The sequence below is a fragment of the Ursus maritimus genome, unplaced genomic scaffold (assembly GCF_017311325.1).
Source record: "Ursus maritimus isolate PB19 unplaced genomic scaffold, ASM1731132v1 scaffold_14, whole genome shotgun sequence".
In the NCBI taxonomy this organism is placed as follows: domain Eukaryota; kingdom Metazoa; phylum Chordata; class Mammalia; order Carnivora; family Ursidae; genus Ursus; species Ursus maritimus.
This window is the reverse complement of record NW_024423786.1, coordinates 65,164,610-65,189,773: the sequence shown is the minus strand read 5'-3', so window position 1 is coordinate 65,189,773 and position 25,164 is coordinate 65,164,610. Positions and strand designations below refer to the sequence as shown.

The 25,164-nt window shown below is 43.8% G+C and overlaps 1 protein-coding gene across 1 annotated transcript in view; it reads left to right on the top strand.

Moving 5' to 3' along the window:
* HS3ST3A1 (heparan sulfate-glucosamine 3-sulfotransferase 3A1) overlaps positions 1-24,809 on the top strand; it is a 93,605-nt gene extending 68,796 nt beyond the window's left edge. The window contains 1 exon segment of the mRNA XM_040630055.1: positions 24,188-24,809. Within this exon segment, the coding sequence (XP_040485989.1) occupies positions 24,188-24,809 (622 nt within the window).
* The last annotated feature ends 355 nt before the right edge of the window (positions 24,810-25,164 follow it).

Sequence of the window (25,164 nt, the reverse complement as noted above, 5' to 3'; positions counted from 1 at the left end):
CTAAATGGAAATGTTGGGGCGCCTGGGTGGCTCAGCCGGTTAAGCATCTGCCTTCAGCTCAGGTCATGATCCCGGGGTCTTGGGATTGAGTCCCACATCAGGCTCTTGGGATCCCTGCTCAGTGGGGAGCCCGCTTCTCCCTTTACCCTTCTCCCTGCCCCTCCCCCTGCTATTGCACGTGTACTCTCTCTCTTTCTCAAATAAATAAACAAAATCTTAAAAAAAAAATAGAAATGTTTTGCATCTTCCTTAGCATTCTTAGCTGTCATCACTATGGATTGCTTCTGTAGACATACAGTGGTTGGGGAATGTTGGAGAGGCTGCTTTGGCCTAGAGAGTGAGATCCCAGACTTTTGTCCCTATTAGAGTCATATAATGTTGGGCACATTATTGTATGTCTCCTAGTCAGGCACTTGTAAGTATCAATTTACATTTACTTTTAAATGCAGATGTGAGGGTATGGTTGGGCTGGTGTCATCCATAAAGACGTGTTTCCCCTTGACTGTATTATGGATTTAAGAGAACTGAGTCTTAAGGGAACTGTCCTGACTATAGCAGATCTTTTATATTTCCAAATGGACATTGGAAGATAAAAGCATGGCAGGAAAGGGTCCTTAATAATGAATCGAAACTTTCTGGTTCTGAGAGATCTGGAGAGGGGCGTTTGGGTGGCTCAGTCGGTTGGGCAACTGACTCTTAATTTTGGCTCAGGTCATGATCTCAGGGTCCTGGGATTGAGCCCCCCAGTGGGCTCCAGCCTCAACAGGAAGTCTGCTGGAGATTGTCTCTCTCCCTTCCCCTGCCCCTCCCCCCACTCACACATGTGCTCTCTCTCTAAAATAAATAAATACATCTTTAAATTAGAGAGAGAGAGAGGGAGAGTGTCAATAGTAAGAGTGCATCAGTTCTTTATTGATCCTTTGCCAGACTTATTTTGAGGGCAGAATGGGAGGGAGATGATGGCAAATGACTGAATTTGATTTTCATAATGAGAGCACTTCGATTATTTCCATTAAATGGATGGGGAAACTGAGACACAGAGGAATTAAGGTACTTTTGGGTCACCTACCAGTACTAGGAAATGGGACCAAATACTTTTAAGTCCCCACGCCTGACCTATTTCCAAGGTATTTGCTCATCCTACTACTTCTGAGTTCTACACTTCTCTAAATTTTAGATTTCTAAATCTAAATTTTAGATTTCTAAATCTAAATTTTAGATTTCTACACTTACTTGAAATGCCTTGCAGGCAGTTAATAGTACTTGTTGATGCTTAATGTGGGGAGAGCAATCCAACCAAATCAGTAGTAGTTCGTAATGACTTTCTTTTTCCTAGACTTGGTGAAGTTTAAGCATTAACCACATCTTCTCCCAGACGTGGGTATGAATGAATGAAATAGTGATACGCATCAGTGTCCACCCACCTATAAAACATGTATTTATATTGATCATATGAAAGTCCAAACTAGATCAGCCTCAAAGAGCTTAAGTGTTCAGTTGACTATCGCCGGGGCTAAAAATACACACGCCATCACCATCATCACCACTGCCATGCTCAGAACTTTCAGATTATTTGCTCATTGGTACAGCATTTTGGGTAGCTTTAACAGTTTCTCATCATGGCTTCTCCATTCACAGTAGACGCCATGATTATCTCAATGACCCCACCCCGAGCAGGAGCCACTTGCGTCTTTACAAAAGAAAAATGGGCGAAAAAGTAGAGGTTAGTGGCTCGTTCACCAATGTTCTATTAGTGTTGCAGACAGGAGCAAAAGCCAACTATTCTAACACTTTTGCAAATAAAGTACGTGCTGTAGCCATTCAGACTGACTCTTCTGACGGCTGCCAAAGTCAGGACCTAATTTCTTATCTACCCTACTTTTGGCATTGAAAGAACAACTTAAAGAAGGCAAATGAGATCAGATCAGGAGTAGCAATTCTGTGTCTTAGAGCGGGCCTTTCAGTGTTTGGAAGTGCAAGTTGACCGACAATTCCATTCCCTAGAGGTAACCGCTATTAATAGTTGGGTGTGCATCTGTCCAGATATCTGGTAAACCCATATTATATACAAAGGCAGTGTATTCGTTATCTATGGCTAAAATAATATTCCATGGCATTACCACAAAACCTCAGAGACATACAGTTCTTTATTTTACAAGGCTGCTGGGTTCCACGCTTGGTTTGAGATCTGAGCCGGCCTTGTTCATGGGTCTGTGGTCAGCTGTGAGTCGGCCAGATGGCTCTTCTGATCCTGTCTGGGTCTGCTCACATGTCTGGGAATCAGCTGGCTGAAGGCTGATCTAAGGTGGTCTTTGCTTGGATAACTCGGGTGACTCAACTTTGTTCTATTTGTCTTTTATCCCCCAAAAGCCTGGTCCAGACATGTCCTCACCATAATGGCCAGACACAAGAGCATGAATGGAATAGACAAGAGGCTTTTCGAGCGTCTTCTTGAAATCACTATATACTCGCTAATGTCCATCGGCCAAAGCAGGTCACATGGCTGAACTCAGTGTCAGGAATGGGAAAAGAGATTCCACTCATGATGAAAAAGTTGCAAAATCTATGGCGAAAGGCAAGGATTGGAGAGAGGGGTGGAACATTAGGGCCATCCACAAAATCAGCCTAACAATTACTGAAACGTATTTTCACACACAAGCATTGTTTTTTTAATATATTGTATGTTTTTAAAAATAGATAATATCCCATTGCTTTATGGCTTATACTCTTCTGAAATTTCAGACTCAGATTTTGGTGATCTTACTTAACTTGAAATCGATTTGAAAAGATCTTAATTTGAAAAGATGTAACTTGATCCTTTAAACATTGCAAAATGTTCCATTATATGGGTGTACCAGAAGATTCTATCCAGTCTCCTGAGGTTGGACATTTAAGTTGTTTCCTGTTTTGGAGACTTTTTTGACAGTGCTGTGGTGGACAACCGTTTGCATAAATTCTTGGGTATTTATACTGGTATTTCTAGAACTTGAACCAGTAAATGTAGGACTGTGGGATCCCTCACACTTTATCCTCCAGCAAGACTGAGCCACTTGGAGTTCCCCGAACATGCCACGATCTCTTAGACCTCTGTGTCTTCAAATACTTTCTTCTAGAATCTTCCTGCCTCTCCTACTTGACTTTGATAAACTGTCGTGAAACCTGTGATAAAGAGAGTCTACATATAACTGGTAATGGGCTCCCAGGCTCCATATCACTCTCACTCTGCAATAGCTTCAGGTCCCAGTGTTTGCAGTTGAAGGGTTCTGGAAGCTACTTAGAGCTCTGCTGTCATCAGCATTCTCATCTGCACTCAAGCACCACTGTATCTGGGGAGGCTTCTCCATGGTCCGTAGGCAGATCAGGTGCTCCTTCTTCAATGTAATAAATGGAGACTCCCATTCTGGTGCTTCTCCCACTGAAACACATTTGTTGCTGTGCCTTTCTCTTTGAGAGCAGGAACATTGCCCTTTTGTCCATGGAGTAGAAGGGTGCTTGGCCAAACTCAATCAATGTTTGCTAAATAAAAATCCTACACTTGAGATCAGATCTAAAGTGTTACCATATCATAATAGTTCAATAAATATTTATGTGTTCAGCCATTCAATAAATATCTATTGAATTTGTACAGTGAGTTGGATATGTTTGAAATGAGAGAATGGGGAGAACGTGAGTGTGCCTTCCTGAAATGGAATGGTATTTTTAGAGAGTCTGATGAGATTTCAGACTTTTTACCCAGGGAGATGCACATATGCACATGTTCACATTTTTATATACACTTATCGATGGTTTCGTTACCTCCCAATACTCATTCTCGGAGCTTAGGTTTAAAAACCTTTGCCTTCAGTTGGTGGGCCCTGTGTCAGACTTAGCTACACAAAGGCAGATATGGGGACTTAAAGTTAGACCATCAGGACTGACCCACCCATCATAGTCCTCATTCTAACCTCAGGCCACATGTGCAAGTGGCCAAAACATATGGATTTTGTCATATCTGTATCTTCATCTCTATTTTCGATATCTTGCCTACTAAATTATTTTTTTGACACTCAAATTATTTTGATAATGAGATATATATGAATGGAAACATCTATCACAGATATGCCTCACAACTTATTTGACATTACATAACCATAATTCGTGTAAACACATGATCTGTTCAATTTATTGGAAGAAAGAGTTCGTAGACACGGTACCAAAAGCATAATCCATGAAATACATGGGTAAATTGAACTTCATCAAAATTAAAACTTTTGTTCAGCCAGAGACACGGCTAAAAGAAAGACAAATACTGTGTGGTATCACTTTTATGGGGAATCTAAAAAGAAAAGTCAAAATTGTGAAACAGAGAGTAGAAAAGTGGTTACCAAGGGCTTGGGGTTGGAGAAGTTGGGACAGGCTGGCAAAAGGACAATTGGGTTGGTTCTTACTTACAAGATGAGTAAACTCTGAACTTGAAATCGATTTGAAACTCTCACTTACAAGTTGAGTAAACTCTGAGGATCTAATGTAAGACATGGTGACCATAGTTGGTGACACTGTGTTGAAATTTACTAAGAAGAGTAGAACTTAAAGCTTCTCACGAAAAACTAAAAAGAATGGGAAGAAAAACCCAAACAAACAAGTTCAAAATTTAATTATCACAGAACAGTCAAGCAATTATAAAGAAAAAATAATGAAAAGGCAAACTGCAGACTGGGAGAACATTTCAAAATTCCATAGCCAACAGAGGACTTCTAGTTAGAATATACAAAGAACTTTTAGAACTCAGCAGTAAGAAGATAAACAACCCAATTTAAAAAAAGATGGGCAAAAGGCTTTCACAGACATTTCAACAAGGAGGCTATTAAGCAAAGAAAAAGATGTTTAATAGCATTAGCCATTAAGAAAATGTAGATGAAAACCACTATGAGATAACACCACATATCTAGAAGAAAGGAAAAAAAAAAGCCTAAAAATATCAAGTGCTGACGAGGATTGGAGTAGACGGAACTCTCCTACAATACTTTGGGAATGTGCACGGGAGGGCCACTCTTTAAAAATAGTTTGGCAGTTTCTTATGAAGTTAAATATATCATTCCTCAAATGACCCAGAAACCCAACTCCTTGCTACTTACCGGAAAACAAACAAACCGCCAAACTCCTGTTCACACAAAAACCTATGCCAAATGTTTATATCAGTTCTATTCATGAGTTTCGAAAGCTGGAACCAACCCAATTGTCCTCAATGTGTGAATGAATTAAAAAGTCACGGTATGCCCATACAATGGAATACTACGCAGCAGTGAAAAGGAACAGACTCTTGATGCATGCAGGAGCGTGAATGGATCTGAAAGGCATTTTGCTGAGTGAAAGAAGCCAGGCTCAAAAAGTTATATGTCGTAATTCTGGGGCACCTGGGTGGCTCAGTCGGTTAAGCATCTGCCTTCGGCTCGGGTCATGAACCCAGGGTCTTGAGATCGAGTCCTGCGTTGGTTTCCTTGCTCAGTGGGGAACCTGCTTTTCCCTCCCCCTCTGCCCTGACCCCTCCATTCAGGCTCTGTCTTTTGCTTTCACTCTCTCAAATAAATAAATAAATAATCTTTAAAAAATAAATAAATAAAAATAAAAATAAAATTCAAAGACAAATTGTAAATACCTTCCTAGAAGGCAAGTCTGCAATGCAATTTTAAAGCTTTTACAATATACATTCCTTCCTTTCCACATCGAGAAAATGATTACATGTTAGCAGGCTTAACTTTGGAAACACCCTAAGTGTCCAACAATAAGGGATTCGCTGAACACTTTATGGCGATTCACATAAGGGGATACTGTGCAGCCATTTAAAATGAAGTTGGTGTGCATTTAACATCACGAATGATGTTTCCTGTTTATTCCAAAGCGCAAAAAAGCCGTTTAGAATGGCGTGCACACAAAATGATTTCCTTTTATGAGTCCGTTATGAAGAACTGCTGAGTCTAGATGGATGTGTTTTAAAATGCTCTGAGTGATGGGTGGGTGGTTTTCCTTTTTAGGGTTTTGTGCTTCCCTGATTTTTCCCATTTGTCTACAGCGAACCTTTTTCCTGTGTGCAAGTTTTATTTTCTATGTTTATATTAAAAAGGTGCATTATTATCAGATAATATAAATATAATATAAATTTCATTTAAAATGCATTTGGAATACAGCTGTTTGTTCAAGGTCTCACCCTAGATCCTGTGATTTTTAATTTAAAAAAAAATTTTTTTTTTTTTTCTGAAAGAAAAGAGTGTCCTTCCTGTGCAGTCGCTCAGATCTGGTGAGAGCAGGTCTGTGGCATTTCTGTGGTCCTAGGAACCACCAGGTCCTCGAGAACTGCTTCATGGGCAAAGTCGCAACTCCGGAGGGCCCTCAGGCTTGATTGGAACCAGAGCCTCCTCCATCTGCCTGCCTCTTTTTTATGAGGACTTCTCCGAGCCCTGGGACTTCCTCAGCCCCAGCCTCCACACTGTCGGGTTCCTCTACGAGAGTCTAGACAGTTAAAGAGTGACAAATCAAGCTAATAACTGTTGAATGAAATGTATTCGATTCTCCCATTTTGATGAATATTCCTTCCTAACAGTGGAACAGAAAAATGTGATTAGGGGCACCTGGGTGGCTCAGTCGGTTAAGCGTCCGGCCTTGATTTCGGCTCAGGTCATGAGATCGAGCCCCATGTCAGGTTCTGCACTGGGCATGGAGCCTGCTTAAGATTCTCGCTCTCTCTCAAAAAAGAAAAAAGAAAAATAGTTTAAATCTCTTGTTTTTACATGTCTGAGAGTTTTGGCAAAATATCAAAGAGGACTAGATTTCATCATTATGGCTCAGCTGGCCGTTCTGTTGCTGGGCCAGCAATGTTTCGATGAGTCGTAACATTAGGACCTGCACAAATCATGAGCTGTTATATAGTTAGGGCAATTGATTTTTATGCTCATTTCAGCAAAACGCTCATTATGTTACAATCAGAATTTTTATAGTAATTTTGTTCTGTTGACAAAGACGATGCAAAGTGGGGATTGGCAAACGTTTTTTGAAAAGGTCAAGAGAATGTTTTAGACTTTGTGGGTGTGTGGTCTCCATCACCACTTGCTACGCTCTGCTGTCCATGTTCAGAAGCAGCCTTGGACAATGGGCATGGTTCTTTTTCCCTAAGACTTTACTGTAAAAAATAGTTGGATTTGACCTGGGGGCCATAGTTTGGCAACCCTTTGTCTAAGGGATTTTTTGAAGAGCAAAGGTCCAAATTTGGACATCTCTTGATCCAAACTGCAAACGAGAGGAAGCGTAAAGAGTAAAATGGTTTTCTTTAGTTTTTGTAAGTGATTTTTCTTCGAAAGTATTCCAAGTTCTCTTTCAAAATCCAAAGATGAAATATTGGATATCATGAATAAATACCAAAATTTGAAGTAAAAAAAACTAAAGTTGATTTTTTTAAAAAAATTTTATTTATTTATTTGAGAGAGAGAGAATGAGTGAGAGAGAGAGATAGCACGAGCAGGGGGAAGGGCAAGGGAGAAGCAGGGTGCCTGATGTGGGACTCGATCCCAGGACCTTGAAATCATGACCTGAGCCGAAGGCAGGCACTTAATCGACTAAGCCACCCAGGCACCCCTAAAATTGATTTTTTAAATTAATTTTTTAAAATGGTGATCAAATGAAATCTTATTAAACATTTTCAGAAAATTGGAACGATTCCAAAGTCTAGCTTTGTGTCCATCTGGCTGCCCCGATGAAAGACTTCTGTGTCAGGCTTCGCCTCTTTGACCTTGACCTACATATTTTAGAAATGTTGCCTAGCACCATTTGCTTAATAGTACAAAATATCCCTCCATCTCCAGGTGCAACTGTTGTGAGCCCCGGGCTGGTGTGTGAGTACCTCCAGGACCAACTGAATTGGTCAGTCACACTAGCAAGTGATACTTTCATATCAAGAAGGTATTCCATGCTCTCTGATCTGCACTATTTGTTAAGTGACTTCTCCTTTCCCTCCACTAACCACTTCCCTCGCTCCGATCTTCCCCAAAGCAGATCCTTGTCCCCCTCCAGTGTCCGCAGCAACCCAAACCCATGTCCCTTGTCAGCATTCAGACATTTGCTTTGAAGACACAGGGCATGGGGTTGGGAGATGCGCCCCCCTGGGACCCGAGCAGTGGTAGCCACGAGAGTGAATATTCCGGGTCATGGGGTGCCTAAAGGGGATCACAAAGTTGTATCTGTCATAGGAGGACTTTGTAAATTGCTTTCTGGAACTTCAGAGCGCCCTGGGCACAGCCACGCTGACGGACTGTGTCTAACGGACACTCATCGATTGCTTTCCTGAAGTTTGTTTTGTCTGCATGCCTCATTCCACGATGATGTTATATTTTGGAGGGTTTCTTTACAGCATACGAGTGAGATGACTTTGGAAGCTCTGTTGGTGGGACACAATGTGTATCCTTTCCTGCTGTTCGAAACCAGGGAAGCTGGGGGCGGGGTCCCCTGCTGGCGGTTTCAGAAAGAGCATCCAGGCAGTCCAGCGCCCCAGACCGTGTTAAAACCACAGCTTCATATCGCTTTTCCTGTTTTTTTTTTTAAACTTAAAAGACATACTGATTTAGCACCTAGTCTGTGTCCAGACCCTAACAAATAGAAGGAAAAAAATAAAGGAACCCGAAAGCAGCCAACATGTAACAAAGGACCTTCAGGTTCCTCGGCATCCTGCCCTGTGCACCTGTCTTAGCCTCCCCACTGGCCTTAGGTTCCATTCCCAGGCAAGGAAAGCACGTTTCTTCCCTTATCTCCAGCAGCACATATGCACGGAGCTGATAATCCCAGGCGATGAGGGAGCGGTGCTCGGAAGCCGCAGTCCACAGTAGCACACAGCTGATAGCCCGGCTCAGACACGGATCATTTATAAAACTCCTGTCAGGGCCAGGATGAGCCTCGATGGCACTTTCTGGTGGTGGCCACCACAGAGCGGGGAGAGGTGCCCACCCTCGGCCCACACCTGCCACGTCCATTAGGAACTCCCTTTTCCCCTTCTAGGTGGTTCATCTCCTAGCACCGGTTAAAGTACCAGATAGGACGAAGAAAAAAACCAGTTCTCCTTCTAATCAGGGCTCAGGTTCAATGTCCCTTTCCTGCGTCAGACGCACTGGAAGGGAATTTGCCCTTCAGGAGGGAACTTTCTTTTCCAGGGGCTTGAAACGTGAGGGTGGTCCAGCCCTGTGCATCTTCTGTTTCTAGAATTAGGGAAGAATGCTCTGTCACAGAAAGAGAGTAAAGGGCCCCGGGGTGGGGGGCAGTCAATGGACCAGAATCTAAGCTAAGCTTTGTGTCCCTTCCGCTGCCTGACTTCTCAGACCTTTCTGCATCTGAAATGAAGGGGCTGGGTAGGGGATTTCTGAGATTCTTGCCATTCTCACAGCCCCTGGTGCTGCTGCCTAGCAGAGCCATCCTCCCACTTATCTTTGTCCAGAACATTCTTCCCTTTTTAATCCCACCTTCTCTTCTCTGTAACCAGTCTCTTCCCCTGCCCACCCCCCCACCTCCCTCTCCCTCTCTCTGTCTCTCTGTCTCTCTCTCACACACACACACTTCTAAGGGTTCGTAAATATTTATCAGACTTTAGATCCTGACTAATTTAATTATACCTCATCTCTGCTATTTATAGTCGTTTTTATATGACTAGTTGCAGAATCATTCATTAAGACGTATTTCTATTCCGATAGTAGATGTCCCGTCAGTTTCTTCCACACGGACTTCTTTATTCTTGAGTTTTTAATTTCGCTCAGTTGTTCAACCGAAATGAAATTTCAGGGTTTTCTCCCAAGGTTCTCTCGATGCCAAGGTTTCTGAATCATTGCAATCTGAAAATGTTATTTTGATATGACTTTAAATGAAATACAGCTTAGCTCAGGATAAAAGTTTCTCTCTCTTTAATCTTTAACGACCTTTGGGCACTTGCTACAAAAGTGTCATTTCAACCCTCCCACCCCTTGACCTTCGTTTTCCAAGTAGCTGGTTGTAGTGTTACTGTGTTCGCCTTTCTATATGAATGCCTATGAAATGCTTTCTTTATTCTCAAACTCCCAACATTTTGCAAATATTTTTCAAAGCCGGGATCTCTACGAGGGCAGGAACTGGCGTGGGGTATCAGTAGCACAGATTTGAGGAGGGGAGGTGCTGACTCTCGGGGTGGTGCCTGTGTTCAGTGCTCCACACAGAACAGGACAGAAGAATGATCGTCACTTTTTAGTTTGGTGCTTCAAGAATGTCTAAGGTCCAGGGGCGCCTGGGTGGCTCAGTCGGTTGAGCGTCTGACTCGTGATTTTGACTCAGGTCATGATTTCATGGGTGGTGGGATTGAGCCCCTTGTATATTGGGTGGGTTCCATGCTCAGTGGGGGTTCTGCTTGGGATTCTGTCTTGCCCCTTCCCTCTGCCTCTCCCCACCTCAAATAAATAAATACATCTTTAAAAATATATTTAAAAAAGAAAAGAACGTCTAAAGTTCAGAGGCAGACCCACTGCGGAGAGGCACGACACGTCCCTGTCTTTCTCCAGATGATTTCTTAGGTTCCGATCACCTTACAGAGTTGTATGTGAATTTCAGCTTTTAATGTTGTTAGGTGTTTTTTTTTTTTCCCCTGGGTATTTTTTGGCATCTTGATAGGACATTGGGAGAAGCACATCAGTTCCCAAGAGCCAGACCCCTTTTTAAAACAGAGTTTGGGATCCATGGATACAGAGTTGAAAATTATATTCTAAATTTTACAAATGCACGAATTTCCCAATGGAGTAAACTTGGAAGGAGAAAATCAGAGGGTGAGGCATTGAGCCTTGGAAAATATTGGTCTTTTTCTGTATTTGCTCAGAGTCAATGAATGAGGTCATTTGTGGCATTGCTTGGGAAAACTAAGGTCCTACACAGACATAAAGCATTCGTCCTTGAATTTATGATCTAAGATAACTCTTGTTCCTTCCCTGTTATTCTCCTCTCTGACCTGGATACAGATGTATTTTCTGCCCTTTTATGACATTCCCCAGAAGGATCAACCAAGAATCCTTGACTTTTCTCTCTTCCCCTGGAGGGCAAGGAACAGAATGTGCCTTTTGTTTGTTTGGTTGGTTGGTTTTCAGATAAGCTTTCTTCCTTTGTCCTAAAGCCTGGGGAGAGTTAGAATGCTTTCTCTTTCTTTAGTTGATCATTCAGTTTTACCAGGAGTCGCCTATCAACGGCCCTGGGACACGTACCAGCCTTTATGCTTGATGACGTACCTTGACGAGGGTTTGGTTACCTTGACGAGGGCTTGGCTATTAGAATCGTCCATCTAGATTGGGTCAGCGTGGGAGCCGGTTCAAAACCATAAGTCTTCCTCTCCCACAGAAGCCAACTCAAACAACTCAAGGGAGTTTTCTTTCCAGCCTTACAAGTCACGTTTGGAGTGGGGTCCGACATCACAACAGCAGGAAAAGAAATACTGATGTGGTTGGACCTTCGCCCGAGGGATGGCGGGCTGACAGCGCTGGGAGTTTGCTGGAAACTTCCCTGCTCCAGGCTCACGCCATCGGGGACCCCTGGGAGCCACCTTCACGCCAGGGCCATGCAAAGAGCATGTTTTTCCTAGAATTTCCTGCTGCCAGAGTCTTCCAAAAACAGACACGTTGTTTCTGTTTGGTTGTATAGACGAAGCAAATGTGTGCCTGCGAGAGCCAGATTTATTGACTCTTCAAGGTAAATTACCTTTGTGTTACACCTCGGGGGACTTTTCCTTGCAGCGTGTCCTTCCCCGACGGAAGAAAGCCTTTGAAAAACATGTTCTGTCTCTTGCCTGTTAGCAAGATTCCAAGCCGAATGATTTGCACTCTGCGATGCATAGGGAAGTAGTGCATTGAATGCTCATGTGTGTTGACAGAATATCGAAGATGGCCGATAACATCCACCAAAAGAGTCCTGCTCGTGCTGCCTGGCTGTCTGGGGAGGCTCAAAGAATACGCTGAACAAACCTAGATTTTCATTCTCTCTTTCGCTCATTACTGTGTGTCTTCAGACAAGTCGCATGACCTCTCTGATCTTCTCAACCGTGAAATTATGGTTATAACTCCAGCTTTCACTGCTGTTAATGACACAAGAAATCTACATCAGATCTGGGTCAATGGTAAATGCTTTAGTAAGTGTTCATTGGGGTCTGTCTTCAGACACCTCCCTTTGAATTCTTGGTTGCCCTGTGTCAGTTACGGTTAACATAGCCCTCTCTGTGGACCTTCGTCTTCTAGCAGTGACACCTTATTTTGATGTTTCGGGCACAGAGGAGGTGTGGGACAGAGAGGGGTCTCCTTAGTCACTGCCTTCCTGGATGCCTCAAGACCACTCATCTCCTGGACTTTCTGGTCTTTCTTCTGCCTCCAAGTGCTAGGGGAACAGCAAGGGAGCCTTCATTTGGACTAACCTCATTCTTTCAGACCTCATTGATTTTGAAATGAATTCTATTGATGCAGATTTTTATTTAATTTGAGAGAGAGCGAGAGAGATCAGAGAGAGGCAGAGGGAGAAGCAGGCTCCCCGCTGATCAGGGAGCCCGGCACGGGGCTCGATCCCAGGACCCTGAGATCATGACCTGAGCCGAAGGCAGATGCTTCACTGACTGAGCCACCCAGGCGCCCCTAATTTATATAAATCTTTTGATGTGATTGGTGGGGTCACACTTCAGAACGGAGCAGTTTTGAGGCTGTGCAGAGTTGTAAGCCTGACAAATTAATAATGACTTTAAGTCCTGCACAGTACATGGGGTCTTGGAGGTGGGAAGGTCCTAGAGACCTGGAGGACAATAGTCTTACTGTTTTGCTTTATGAAGAAGGCAACGCCCAGAAAATCAGTGATTTGCTCAGGATCACACAATTTAGGAACAGCAAAATCAAGATGGGTCCACGTTCCTATTCCCAGTTTTGAGTTTCCTATAAAACAATGTTGTCTTCCTGGAGGCATAGGTGATCCGTCGGTGTTGTATTTTATAATAAAATCACTAATGTTTGCCCTCATCAGAATTCCTAGGCATAAATCCTAGCTTTTAAAAATTAGACTCGGGGCACCCGGGTGGCTCAGTTGGTTGAGTGTCTGCCTTCGGCACAGGTCATGATCTCAGGGTCCCGGGATCGAGTCCATCATCTTCTTGGTCAACTTCATACAACACCCCTGATGCAGACAGATTTCTTCATCTGTATTTAGTCCAGAGTTCGGCTCTGCCGAGGTCTTCACAGCCCCCCTCTGGACAGCTTTCTGAGATTCTCACGTTCTCCATCTGTTGAACCGTCTTGGGTGTCTTCTCATCCTATCCCTTCAGTCTGTTGACTTTCTCTCATCTGTTGCGATGGAAATGACCTTGCACTAGGCACCCGGGCGCCCATCGCCACCTTCCGTATACTGATTGTGGCAATTTTTGCATGTGTTTAGCCTCTCTGAATCTCAGCCTGCTTGTCAGAACAATTGGGGAGCGCGATGCCTATCTTCTCTCTCCTGGGACTGTGTAAAGATTTAATGAGGAAATTGCTAAAATGGTTTGCAAGCATAATGCAGTCTTCAGCTATCTCTGTACCCCTGTCCACACTCTAGAAATACAGCCACTGTGGTGCCGTGAACACCACTGTGCTTAGAGCGCCATGAGAATCAGTGGCCCAGGTGTGGGATGGAGGTTAGGTGACTCCTGTTCTGATAACTTGGGCAAAGGGGAAAAGGTCATTGAGAGGACCACGGATTCCTGTGTATGGGAGATCAGCTCCTTTTCCTTTCGGATCTAAATTTCTACGAGTTGGAGATGTAGTTGGTTTAGCAAATGCCCTGTTTTGAAATGCGTGCTTTTCTTGGAGAATTATGGAAAATTGCTCCGTTTATTTTTTTTATAAGTCTTGGAAACTTTTTTTTTTTTTAGATTTTATTTTATTTATTTGACAGAGACAGAGACAGCCAGCGAGAGAGGGAACACAGCAGGGGGAGTGGGAGAGGAAGAAGCAGGTTCATAGCGGAGGAGCCTGACGTGGGGCTCGATCCCTTAACGCCGGGATCACGCCCTGAGCCGAAGGCAGACGCTTAACCGCTGTGCCACCTAGGCGCCCCAAGTCTTGGAAACTTTTTATTGACATATAATCAAATCCAGAAAAGGATACAAATCCCGCATCAAGAAGTGGGATCTTCCCACCTCTCCAGAAGAACCTCGTACCCCCTTCCAGTCACTCGTTTCCCCCAAGAGTAACCACTCTCCCTGACATCTAACACTGTAGGTAGGTTTTGCCTGGTTTTGAACTTTGTATGAGAGAAATCATACAGTATGTACATTTTTGTGACTGGCTGGGTTTGTCAACATTGTGTTTATGGGATTTATTCACAAATGTTGAATTGTTCACGCCAATTCTGTATAGTATTTTATGTATATCTTTCTTGTATATACGTATATGTATGTGTACATATTTATATCATCAAAAATATATACACACATATATACATATATACGTGTATATATATCCTTCTATTTTTTAAAAGATTTTATTTATTTTTTTGAGAGATAGAATGAGAGAGAGAGAGAGAGAGAGCACGAGAAGGGGGAGGGTCAGAGGGAGAAGCAGACTCCCTGCTGAGCAGGGAGCCTGACGCGGGACTTGATCCCGGGACTCCAGGATCATGACCCAAGCCAAAGGCAGTCGTCCAACCAACTGAGCCACCCAGGCATCCATAACCTTCTATTTTTGATGGATCTTTGGGGAGCTTGCCTTTGGGACTATTATGATTAACTATGAACGTTCATGACCATGTCTTTTGATCAACATATGGATGATTTCTATTGCTTATACTCCTGGGAGCAAAATTGCTGGGCCATATGTATACATATGTGCAGCTTTGGTAGATAGTTCCAGAGAGTTTTCCAAAGTCATTATGCCAATTTATACTCAGACCAACAGAGAGTTGGTTATTCTAAATCTTTGCCCACACTCGGAATTCCCTCTGGTTTTTATTCTAGCCATTCAAGTGGGTGTATGTTATTGTGTTTTAATTTGCATTCCCTTGATGACTAATGAAGTGCCGTACCTTTTCATATGTTTACTGACTATTTGGATACTGTTTTTCATAGGCAGTGCCTTGTCAAGACATTTCATGATGTCTAGTTTTTTTTAACTTATTGATTTGTAGGAACTCTTTATGTATGATGGATGTAAATCTTTTGTCAGGTGTATGTATTTTAAATATTTTCATCATTCGGATGTTGGCCTTTTTACTCTCTTATTGGTATCATTTGATGAACAGAAGTTCTTATTTTTAGTGTAGTCCAATTCATCATTCTTTTCTTTGTGGTTCTTCCTTTAAGAAACTTAAGAAATAGTTGCTTCCCTCAATCAATAAGATGCTCTCCTAGGTTTCCTTCCAAAAGTTTTGCTTTTTCATCATTCGTACTAATATGTACCAGCCATCTGGAATTGATTTTTCTACATGGCGAGAGATCAAGATTTATGTTTCCATGTGAGTAACCAATTGACCAAACACCATTTACTAAAAATATGAGGGAGGGTAGTTTTTGAAGGAAGAAGTACCTCCGAAGAGGGCCAGTAGCAATTCCTGGGGGAGGGTGGGGGGATCAGGAAGACGATATGAGGGCAGAGGGAATTCAGAGCAAATGACCCAAAGGAATATGAAGGGTGAAACACGTGAGATGGGTTCTTCTTATCCTTTCCTGAATGTGCAGTATGTGCAATGAATCTGTGTTGCTGAGTGCCACCTCTTGGTGGTGTCCCTGACCGTGCAGGTGATGGTGATGCGGACAGTGGTGGCCTTGCCTCTAGGACGGTCAGTGGGGCGCTGTCATGGAGGCAGATCTGTCCTATCTGCAGTGTGGCAGTAGGAAAGCCTTCTGGGTCACCTTGGTATTCCTACCGTGATCTACTCAGTGGACTCAGGGCTTATGTAAAAATATTTACCAGGTGTCTCATGCTTCTTACTTGGCTGTTTCCTATACCCTAGACCGCTGCAAAGTTGTTTGAATAACTCTAGGCCCATAGCGATTCATCCCAAAATGAAATCCCCAGGACATCTAGAAATCACAATATCCCGAGTCACATAGAAGTGTTACCAAACAGTTCCCTTCTGGAAATAATTATGCCACATGGCATGGGAAGAAATTGATTCCCCTTAAAAAAAAGCTCCCCTCTCTCCCGCCATAACGGGCCCATAACTTGGCTTTGCCAGTTCATGGCTTTCAAACCAGGCACCGTCACTGCCTGAATGTAATACACCTAAGGTGTCTAATGGACAGGTGTGTGGATGTCCCAGGAACATGTCAGTGGGGCTCTGACCGCCTCTGGACCTTTGTGATCTGGACTAGATGGGCTTCCTCTGGCAGCTGGAAATTCTAAACACCAGGCATCACCTTCTTAAGAACAGTTCTTGGTATGTTCCCTGACATAATGGTCATGTCAACACTGCTTATAGTCCATATTCCCCAGCCCCTTGGCTTGATTTTTCAAGTGAGGTCAGTAAGCTGAACTTGGAGAGGTTGAATGACTAGCTCAAGGTCGCCCAGCCAGCAGTGGGCAGACGCAGGCCAAAAAAACATTTATTTTCTAATCAGACAGCTCCACGATATTGCATAAGTTATTTTTTTTAAAGATTTATTTATTTGATAGAGAGAGAGAGCACGATGGGAGGGGCAGAGGGAGAGAGAATCTCAAGCAGGCTCCATGCCCAGCGAGGAGCCCGACGCGGGGCTCAATTTCACAATCCTGAGATCGTGACCCGAGCTGAAACCAAGAGTCAGAAGCTTAACCACTACCCCAGCGCCCCTTGCATAAATTATTATATTCTCCTTTGGTCTAGCAAGAGGAAAGCAAAACCACAGCTTCTTTCAGTACCTTGTGCTAAATGTTTAATTATCTGCAAAACCAAAAAGCCTCTTTTGTCTAATTAAATTCTCTTGATGCAATTGAAGGCCTTGTCTTCTTGGGGAGTTTTTTTTTTTTAAATAAATGATAATACGATTAAATAGACATCATGTAATGCTTACCATCTTAACCATTTGTAAGTGTATAGTTCAGTAGTGCTGGGTGGCATTCACATTGGAGCCATCATTTTCCAGAACTTGTCCTCTCACAAAACTAAAACTCCGTACCATGAAACAACTCCCTCCCCCAGTGCCTAGTAACCACCATTCTAATTTCTGTCTCTATGAACGTGATGACTCTAGGGCCCTCATGTAAGTGGAATTACATACTGTGTGTCCTTCTGTGACAGGCTAATTTCTCAGAGCAGAGTGTCCTCAAAGTTCCTCCATCTGGGAGCAGCTGTCAGAATTCCCTCCCTTTTTAAGGCCAAATACTATTCCATCGTGTGTATGGAACATATTTTGCTTATCCATTCATCCACTGATGGACCCTGGGGTTGCTTGTACTTTTTGGCTGTTGTGTTCTCTGGGGGGGGGGGGGGGGAGAGCACATGTGTGCAACCCGCTTTGTAAAAATCCTTCATTTGCGTAGTGAAGAGAAGGGCCATATGCACCCCAATGTCCATAGCAGCATTGTCCACAATAGCCAAACTCTGGAAGGAGCCGAGATGCCCTTCAACAGACGAATGGATTAAGAAGATGTGGTCCATATATACAATGGAATATCACTCAGCTATCAGAAAGAACGATTACCCAACATTTGCATCAACATGGATGGAACTGGAGGGGATTATGCTAAGTGAAATAAGTCAAGCAGAGAAAGACTATTATCATATGGTTTCACTCATTTATGGAACATAAGAAGTAGGAAGATCGGTAGGAGAAGGAAGGGAAGAATGAAGGGCGGGAATCAGAGGGGGAATGAACCACCAGAGACTATGGGCTCTGGGAAACAAACTGAGGGCTTCAGAGGGGAGAGGGTGGGGGATTGGGATAGGCCGGTGATGGGTATTAAGGAGGGCACGTATTGCGTGCAGCACTGGGTGTTATATGCAAGTAATGAATCATGGGACACTACATCAAAAACTAAGGATGTACTGTATGGTGACTAACATAACATAATAAAAAATTAAAAAAAAAAAGGGGGCGCCTGGGTGGCACAGCGGTTGAGCGTCTGCCTTCGGCTCAGGGCGTGATCCCGGCGTTACGGGATCGAGCCCCACGTCAGGCTCCTCTGCTATGAGCCTGCTTCTTCCTCTCCCACTCCCCCTGCTTGTGTTCCCTCTCTCGCTGGCTGTCTCTATCTCTGTCAAATAAATAAATAAAATCTTTAAAAAAAAATTAAAAACAAAACAAAACAAAACAAAACAAAAAATCCTTCATTTGCTCATGAGATCCCTTCTTAACCCTCGCCTTCCTCGGGGGGAAAAACAAACAAACAAGCCCTCCTCATTTTTCCTTCTCATTCTGGTTTCTACCCATTTCCTCATCCCCATACCCACTATTAACGTCTCCAAATCCTCATCACTATTTAGAGGTGAAGTGGGGCTAGCCTTCCCCAGTTATCCGGGAAATTAAGGCCTCCTAGGACCTACTCCCCCCATCATCCAATCGAATTTCTCACTCCCCATCCCAATTTGTTCCATCTTTAGGGAAATCTGATGTATCTTACTGCACACAGCTTTCTTCTGCCCTAATAGCCTCTCTGGTATCTCTTCCAACTTTCATGATACTGGGAGGCCTTTTCCCTGCCCGTCCGGGCCCATGTCCTGGCACAGAGTGGGGTCACAGCGTAGGTCTCACCCAGGTAAGGAAGGACGACTTGCAGGTTCTCCTCTACACTTTGAAATACGGTATTCCAAATTACACCTGCATTTCGTTTTAGGTGATAGGTGGGCTCTACTTTGAACACTGAAATTCAAACTGCAGTGAGAGAATGAATAAAGAAATTAAAAAGGAGATGACTAAAGAAGCCTCTTCTGAGTCCTTTTACAACGTCAGCCTCATTACGGATTTATTTAGACTATCACTTCTTCCTTTTTGGAAAAACCGGCTTGCAGGAGGCTTCCGGTTCATGGGAACTCGTCACCCCCCCTCCACCCGATGCCAAACCTGTCCTTTTTCCTTATCCTGGAGTTGACAGTCATTAATGTGTTTTTCTTCTGAAATCCTATTTTTAGCTGTTTCCTCTTCAAACGCCTATTTTGGATAGCTCTTTCCCCTCCTCTACGGAGAGAATGTAAAATATGGTTTCTTTTTTCAGAGACGTTAGTGGGATTTCCTCTCGTGCAGCACAATCTCCAGCCAGAATCTGGGCTGAAGGGGCTGCTGGAGATCTATGTGTTCCCCTGAGACAGGAGAGAGGGAGATGAGGTCCCAACCAGTAGCTTCTGCGCGAAGTATGTTCTCTCTCTTACTGGCCACAAAAGAAGGTCGAGTCGTTAACAGAGATCACGGGAGAGGGTCCAAGAATGCGGCCTTTTTTTTTTCTTTTTTAATCACCAAATATTCTTTTATCACTTCACTGATACCTAATGTTTGCTTTTGCTAGCCCAGACTTCTTTCACAGAGTTGATCAAATTTCCTTCACTGAATTATTCCAGCAACGTCTGGATGGATCTCTTGGCTCATTTTGTAAACGTGGAACGTAAGCTTCCAGAGGGGGCTGGCCTCGCTAGTTTCTCAGTTCTCTGTGGGGAGAAGCGCAGTGACGCGGCCGTGAATTCAGGTCACGCAGTGACACCAGGGTGAACGTGGGCAGTGACATCGATCTATGTCTTTCTTGTGGCAACACTGAATTTTGGCTGCTGCTTAGTTTAAGGAGTGGGGGATGGGTGACATGGAAGGTTCTTTTGCAGAAAGAAAAGCAGCTTTCTTAAAACCACAGCAAAAAGCAAGAGAAATCAGATAGCTAATGATCGTGTCTTTCTCCAAGGAAAAAAGTAAACATAACCAGACTAAAATATCAAAGACCGAAAAAATCTGAGAATCCCGGCATCACTGAACCAGCCCGGGGTCAATGGCTTATTGCTACAGATGTTTGAGGAATTTGTGCCAAAAATAACGACAATGGGAAGCAGAATGGGTCTTTTAAAAATTCTTATATAAATTCCAGCTAATTAACATACGGTGTAATATTAGTTTCAGGTGTACAGTATAGTGATCAACGCTTCTATACATCTCCCTGCACTCATCACAAGTGCTCTCCTTAATCCCCATCACCTAGCTCAGCCATCCCCCTACCCCCTTCCCCTCTGGTGACCATCAGTTTGTTCTCTGTTTCTCGGCATGTCTCGGTCTCTTTTTTTTTCCTTTGCTCATTGGTTTTGTTTCTTAAATCACACATATGGGTGAATCATATGGTATCTGTCTTTCTTTGATTGACTTATTTTGCTTAGCATAATACCCTCTGGCTCCATCCACATCACTGCAAATGGCAAGCTGTCATCCTTTTTGATGGCTGTGTAATATTCCACCACATGTATGTATCACATCTTTATCCATTTAGCAGTCAGTGGACACTTGGGATGCTTCCATCATGTGGCTATTGTAGATAATGCTGCCATAAGCATTGGCATGCGTGTATCTCTTTGAAAATTAGCGTTTTTGTATTCTTTTTTTTTTTAAGATTTTATTTATTTGAGAGAGAGACAGCCAGCGAGAGAGGGAACACAAGCAGGGGGAGTGGGAGAGGAAGAAGCAGGCTCCCAGCAGAGGAGCCTGATGCGGGGCTCGATCCCAGAACCCCAGGATCAAGCCCTGAGCTGAAGGCAGACGCTTAACAACTGAGCCACCCAGACGCCCCATTTTTGTATTCTTTGGGTAAATACCTATTAGTGCAATCGCTGGGTCTTAGGGTAGTTCTATTTTTAACTTTTTGAGGAACCTCCATACTCTTTTCCGGAGTGGCTGCACCAGTCTGCATTCCCATCAGTGGTGCAAGAGGGTTCCCCTTCCTCCACATCCTCACCAACACCTGTTGGGGAACCAGAATGTTTAGGAACCAGTTGATGTGATGTCTGAGACAGACTTGAAAGTAATTCATTTGTGGAGGAGGGCGTAGAAATGGAGGGGGTTATGAATGAAATGAAATTGGCCACCCGTTGTTTTTTGAAGTTGGATGTAAGGTACACGAGATTTACATTACAATTCTCTTTACTTTGGGGTGTGTTTGAAATTTTTCTTAATATAAAGTTAGCAAATAGTATAGGTGGGACGAAATTATAGGAAGTCAACAAAGGCAAATTCACATAACACGAAGTACATTATTTTTACCACAAAGGCAAACTAGAAACTCATAACCAAATGATGGTAAAAATGAAGTAAACCAGCCATTAGAATTAAAAGTAAAAATAAAAGGGGCGCCTGGGTGGCTCAGTCGTTAAGCGTCTGCCTTTGGCTCAGGGCGTGATCCCGGCGTTCTGGGATCGAGCCCCACATCAGGCTCTTCCGCTATGAGCCTGCTTCTTCCTCTCCCACTCCCCCTGCTTGTGTTCCCTCTCTCGCTGGCTGTCTCTCTGTCAAATTAAAAAAAAAAAAAGTAAAAATAAAAGCAATCCTAGATTACACCTGCGCTAAAAAAGAAATAAAAAGTACAAAACGCAATTAACTAAATAAGTATTTATGAAAATGACAACAGCACATGTCAAAACCTGAAGTTGGAACAAGTTTGTAGGTAAAGGGGGAGATAATAGCCTCAAAATGCTTTTATTACTCGCAAAAAGGAATTGAAAATAAATGAAGCGTCCTGTTAAATGAATTAGAGGAACAGCAGAGCATAAATAGAAAAAGAATAAAGGGGCATTAAGAAGCTAAAATGCAAATAAGTGAATTTAAAAAGATAACAGATTCTAGAAAGCAGAGAGAAGGGCGGAAAACAGGAAATCCCCGGGGTCTATAAAATTACCGTCCAGACGCAGATGGATGTGACTCACTGCTCAACTGGGTGACTTTTAGAGACATATTAATCGCCAAAATTGACACCAGACAAGGCAGAGTATTTACAAGAAATCGATTACCATGCAAGAAACTGAAAAGAGATTTGAAAATTCTTGTTTCTTTCCTATCCTTAACCTTCAAAAGCTTCAGTGTAAGCTGGCTTTGTAGGTAATGCCCACCGAATTCAAGGAACAGAAAATTATTTTGCCGGGCGCTTGGGTGGCTCAGTTGGTTAAGCATCTGACTCTTGATTTAGGCTCAGGTCACAATCTCAGGGTCCTGAGATTGAGCCCCAAGTCGGGCTCTGCGCTTGGCGGGGAGTCTGCTTTTTCTCTCTGTCTCCCTCTGCTCCTCCCCCCCTTGCATGATCTCTCTTTCAAGTAAATACATTTTGAAAATCTTTTTTAAAAAAATATTTTGCTCCTTAAAGTTCTGTAAGATCGAGGAAAACGTGAACCATTTCTCAACTCATTTTATTGGTGGACTAATTCACATTCTAGCAATGGATGAAGCTGTTGATCACAAGAAAAACTACAGGAACATCCCAGTAATGAATATGATGAACCAAATCCAGGACAGTATTAGAAGAATAATCTACCAGAGTCAAACGGCTTGTATCCCAGGAATAAAAGTGAATCCAGTGTAAGAACATTTACAAGTTTGATTCTTCTCCCAATGGATCAGAGGACAAATTTAGTGTCGTGACTGAAATAAATCCCTGGCTACATTTATTCTAATATTGATTTGAGCCACAGCTATTTCTTTTTTTTTTTTTTTAAGATTTTATTTATTTATTCGACAGAGATAGAGACAGCCAGCGAGAGAGGGAACACAAGCAGGGGGAGTGGGAGAGGAAGAAGCAGGCTCATAGCAGAAGAGCCTGATGCGGGGCTCGATCCCAGATCGCCGGGATCACACCCTGAGCCGAAGGCAGACGCTTAACCGCTGTGCCACCCAGGCGCCCCGAGCCACAGCTATTTCTTATAAAGCTTGGGATTAGAAAGACAGCGCTGTAATAGCAAACAGTGGATGTAACGGTAGTACATTTAAATTGGAAGAGTAAGCAGGTTTTATCTCTCGTGCTCATCCTTTTTGGCCCCGAGACTCACCAGTTCTCAGTAGGTACTGTTTGCTTGACCTAGGTGGGAATGTCTGCTTCCTCAAGACTCCAGCGGCGTATTTTTCTTTCGACGGGGGCACAGTGACCTTCACATTCAACACGAAAAATAAGCAGACAAGAATCAAGAACGTTTTGAAAAACAAAGAGCCAGAACTCACTTGGTCGTAGGAAAAATACATGATAATAACAATAATGGAGCCCACGTCGTGAAGAAACCAAGATCTGTAGACTGTGGTAGGGACGGCGTTCCAAGTTATTCGACAAAAGATGGATTGTTTAAATAAGTCTTGTTTGTGACGGGAACGTTCAGAAACTCTAAAGAGAAGTAATGTTGTGCACCTGTCAGTGGCATTATGTGAAATGGAATTGCTTTGTTTGTAAGAAAACTGCAGAATGGGTTCAGGGTATTTTAATTCTGTCTCCTAGTAGTAAGATAGTGTTGTAATAGAATAGTGTCATTTACCTAAAGAATTTGATGAAGGTGATTTTTTCTTTTCTTTTCTTTTTTTAAGATTTTTATTTATTTATTTGACAGAGAGAGAGACAGCCAGGGAGAGAGGGAACATAGGCAGGGGGAGTGGGAGAGGAAGAAGCAGGCTCCCAACAGAGGAGCCTGATGTGGGGCTCGATCCCAGAACACGGGGATCAGGCCCTGAGCTGAAGGCAGATGCTTAAGGATGAGCCACCCAGGTGCCCCCGAAGGTGATTTTCTGACAGCATTGTGGGTTCCTGATAGAAATAAAAAATTACGTAACACTCTGTAAGGCACTCTCCTGAAGTATTGAAGGATATATACTAACTCGCTCAATCGTCCCAACAACCATAGAGGGTGGATATTATTATTTCCCATTAAATACACGAGGATCGGGGGCCCGGGTGGCTCAGTCGGTTAGGCGTTTGCCTTTGGCTCAGGTCATGATACCAGGGTCCTGGGGTTGAGCCCTGCATCGGGCTCCCTGCTCAGCTGGGGAGCCTGCTTCTCCCTCTGCTCCCGGCTCACGCTCGCTCTCTGTCTCTCTAATAAATAAAATTTTTATAGAGAAATAAATAAATACACGAGGAATCCGAGAAGTCTGTGCAACTTCTCCATCCTGGAAGTGGGAGGGTGGGCACCACCGCTCAGGCACCCGGGCTGCAGAGTCTAGAGGATGCTCCCCTCCTTGGAATGAGCTCTCTGTGCAGCAGGGAAAGTCGCTCCCTTTTCCGGCTCTAACAGGCCCTTTTGCTCTCCTCAGGGACCTGATGCCGAGGACCCTGGAGGGGCAGATCACCATGGAGAAGACGCCCAGCTACTTCGTCACCCGCGAAGCGCCCGCGCGCATCTCGGCCATGTCCAAGGACACCAAGCTCATCGTGGTGGTGCGGGACCCGGTGACGCGCGCCATCTCGGACTACACGCAGACGCTGTCCAAGCGGCCCGACATCCCCACCTTCGAGAGCCTGACGTTCAGGAACCGCACGACGGGCCTCATCGACACGTCGTGGAGCGCCATCCAGATCGGCATCTACGCCAAGCACCTGGAGCACTGGCTGCGCCACTTCCCCATCGGCCAGATGCTCTTCGTGAGCGGCGAGCGGCTCATCCGCGACCCGGCCGGCGAGCTGGGCCGCGTGCAGGACTTCCTGGGCCTCAAGAGGGTCATCACCGACAAGCACTTCTACTTCAACAAGACCAAGGGCTTCCCCTGCCTCAAGAAGGCCGAGGGCAGCAGCAAGCCCCACTGCCTGGGCAAGACCAAGGGCAGGACCCACCCCGAGATCGACCGCGATGTGGTGCGTAAGCTGCGCGAGTTCTACCGGCCGTTCAACCTGAAGTTCTACCAGATGACCGGCCGGGACTTCGGCTGGGATGGATAACCATATAATTTAAAAAGAAAAAAAAATATCAAAATATAATATATTTTTTTACCAATCGGTAGAGAAAAGGCAGTTTAATATTTGTGCTGAAAATGTTTGTTTCAGTATTTTTTTTTTTTCCGATGAATGTTAAGAGCGTGTTCTCTCCCCTCTGTCCCCATCTTCGTGTGTCACCGGCACCGAACATTTGGATAAACAAAAAAGGAAAACCTCACTCATCGGAATACTTGCAATTTTTGATTTCTGTTTTATGTTTTATATGCACAATTGTGAACTCTGAGTGTCGGTCGCCATGAAAACTTTCAAGAAAGTCCTGAGGGTAAATCAGTCTATTTCTGTCTCTCTTTCTGCGTCT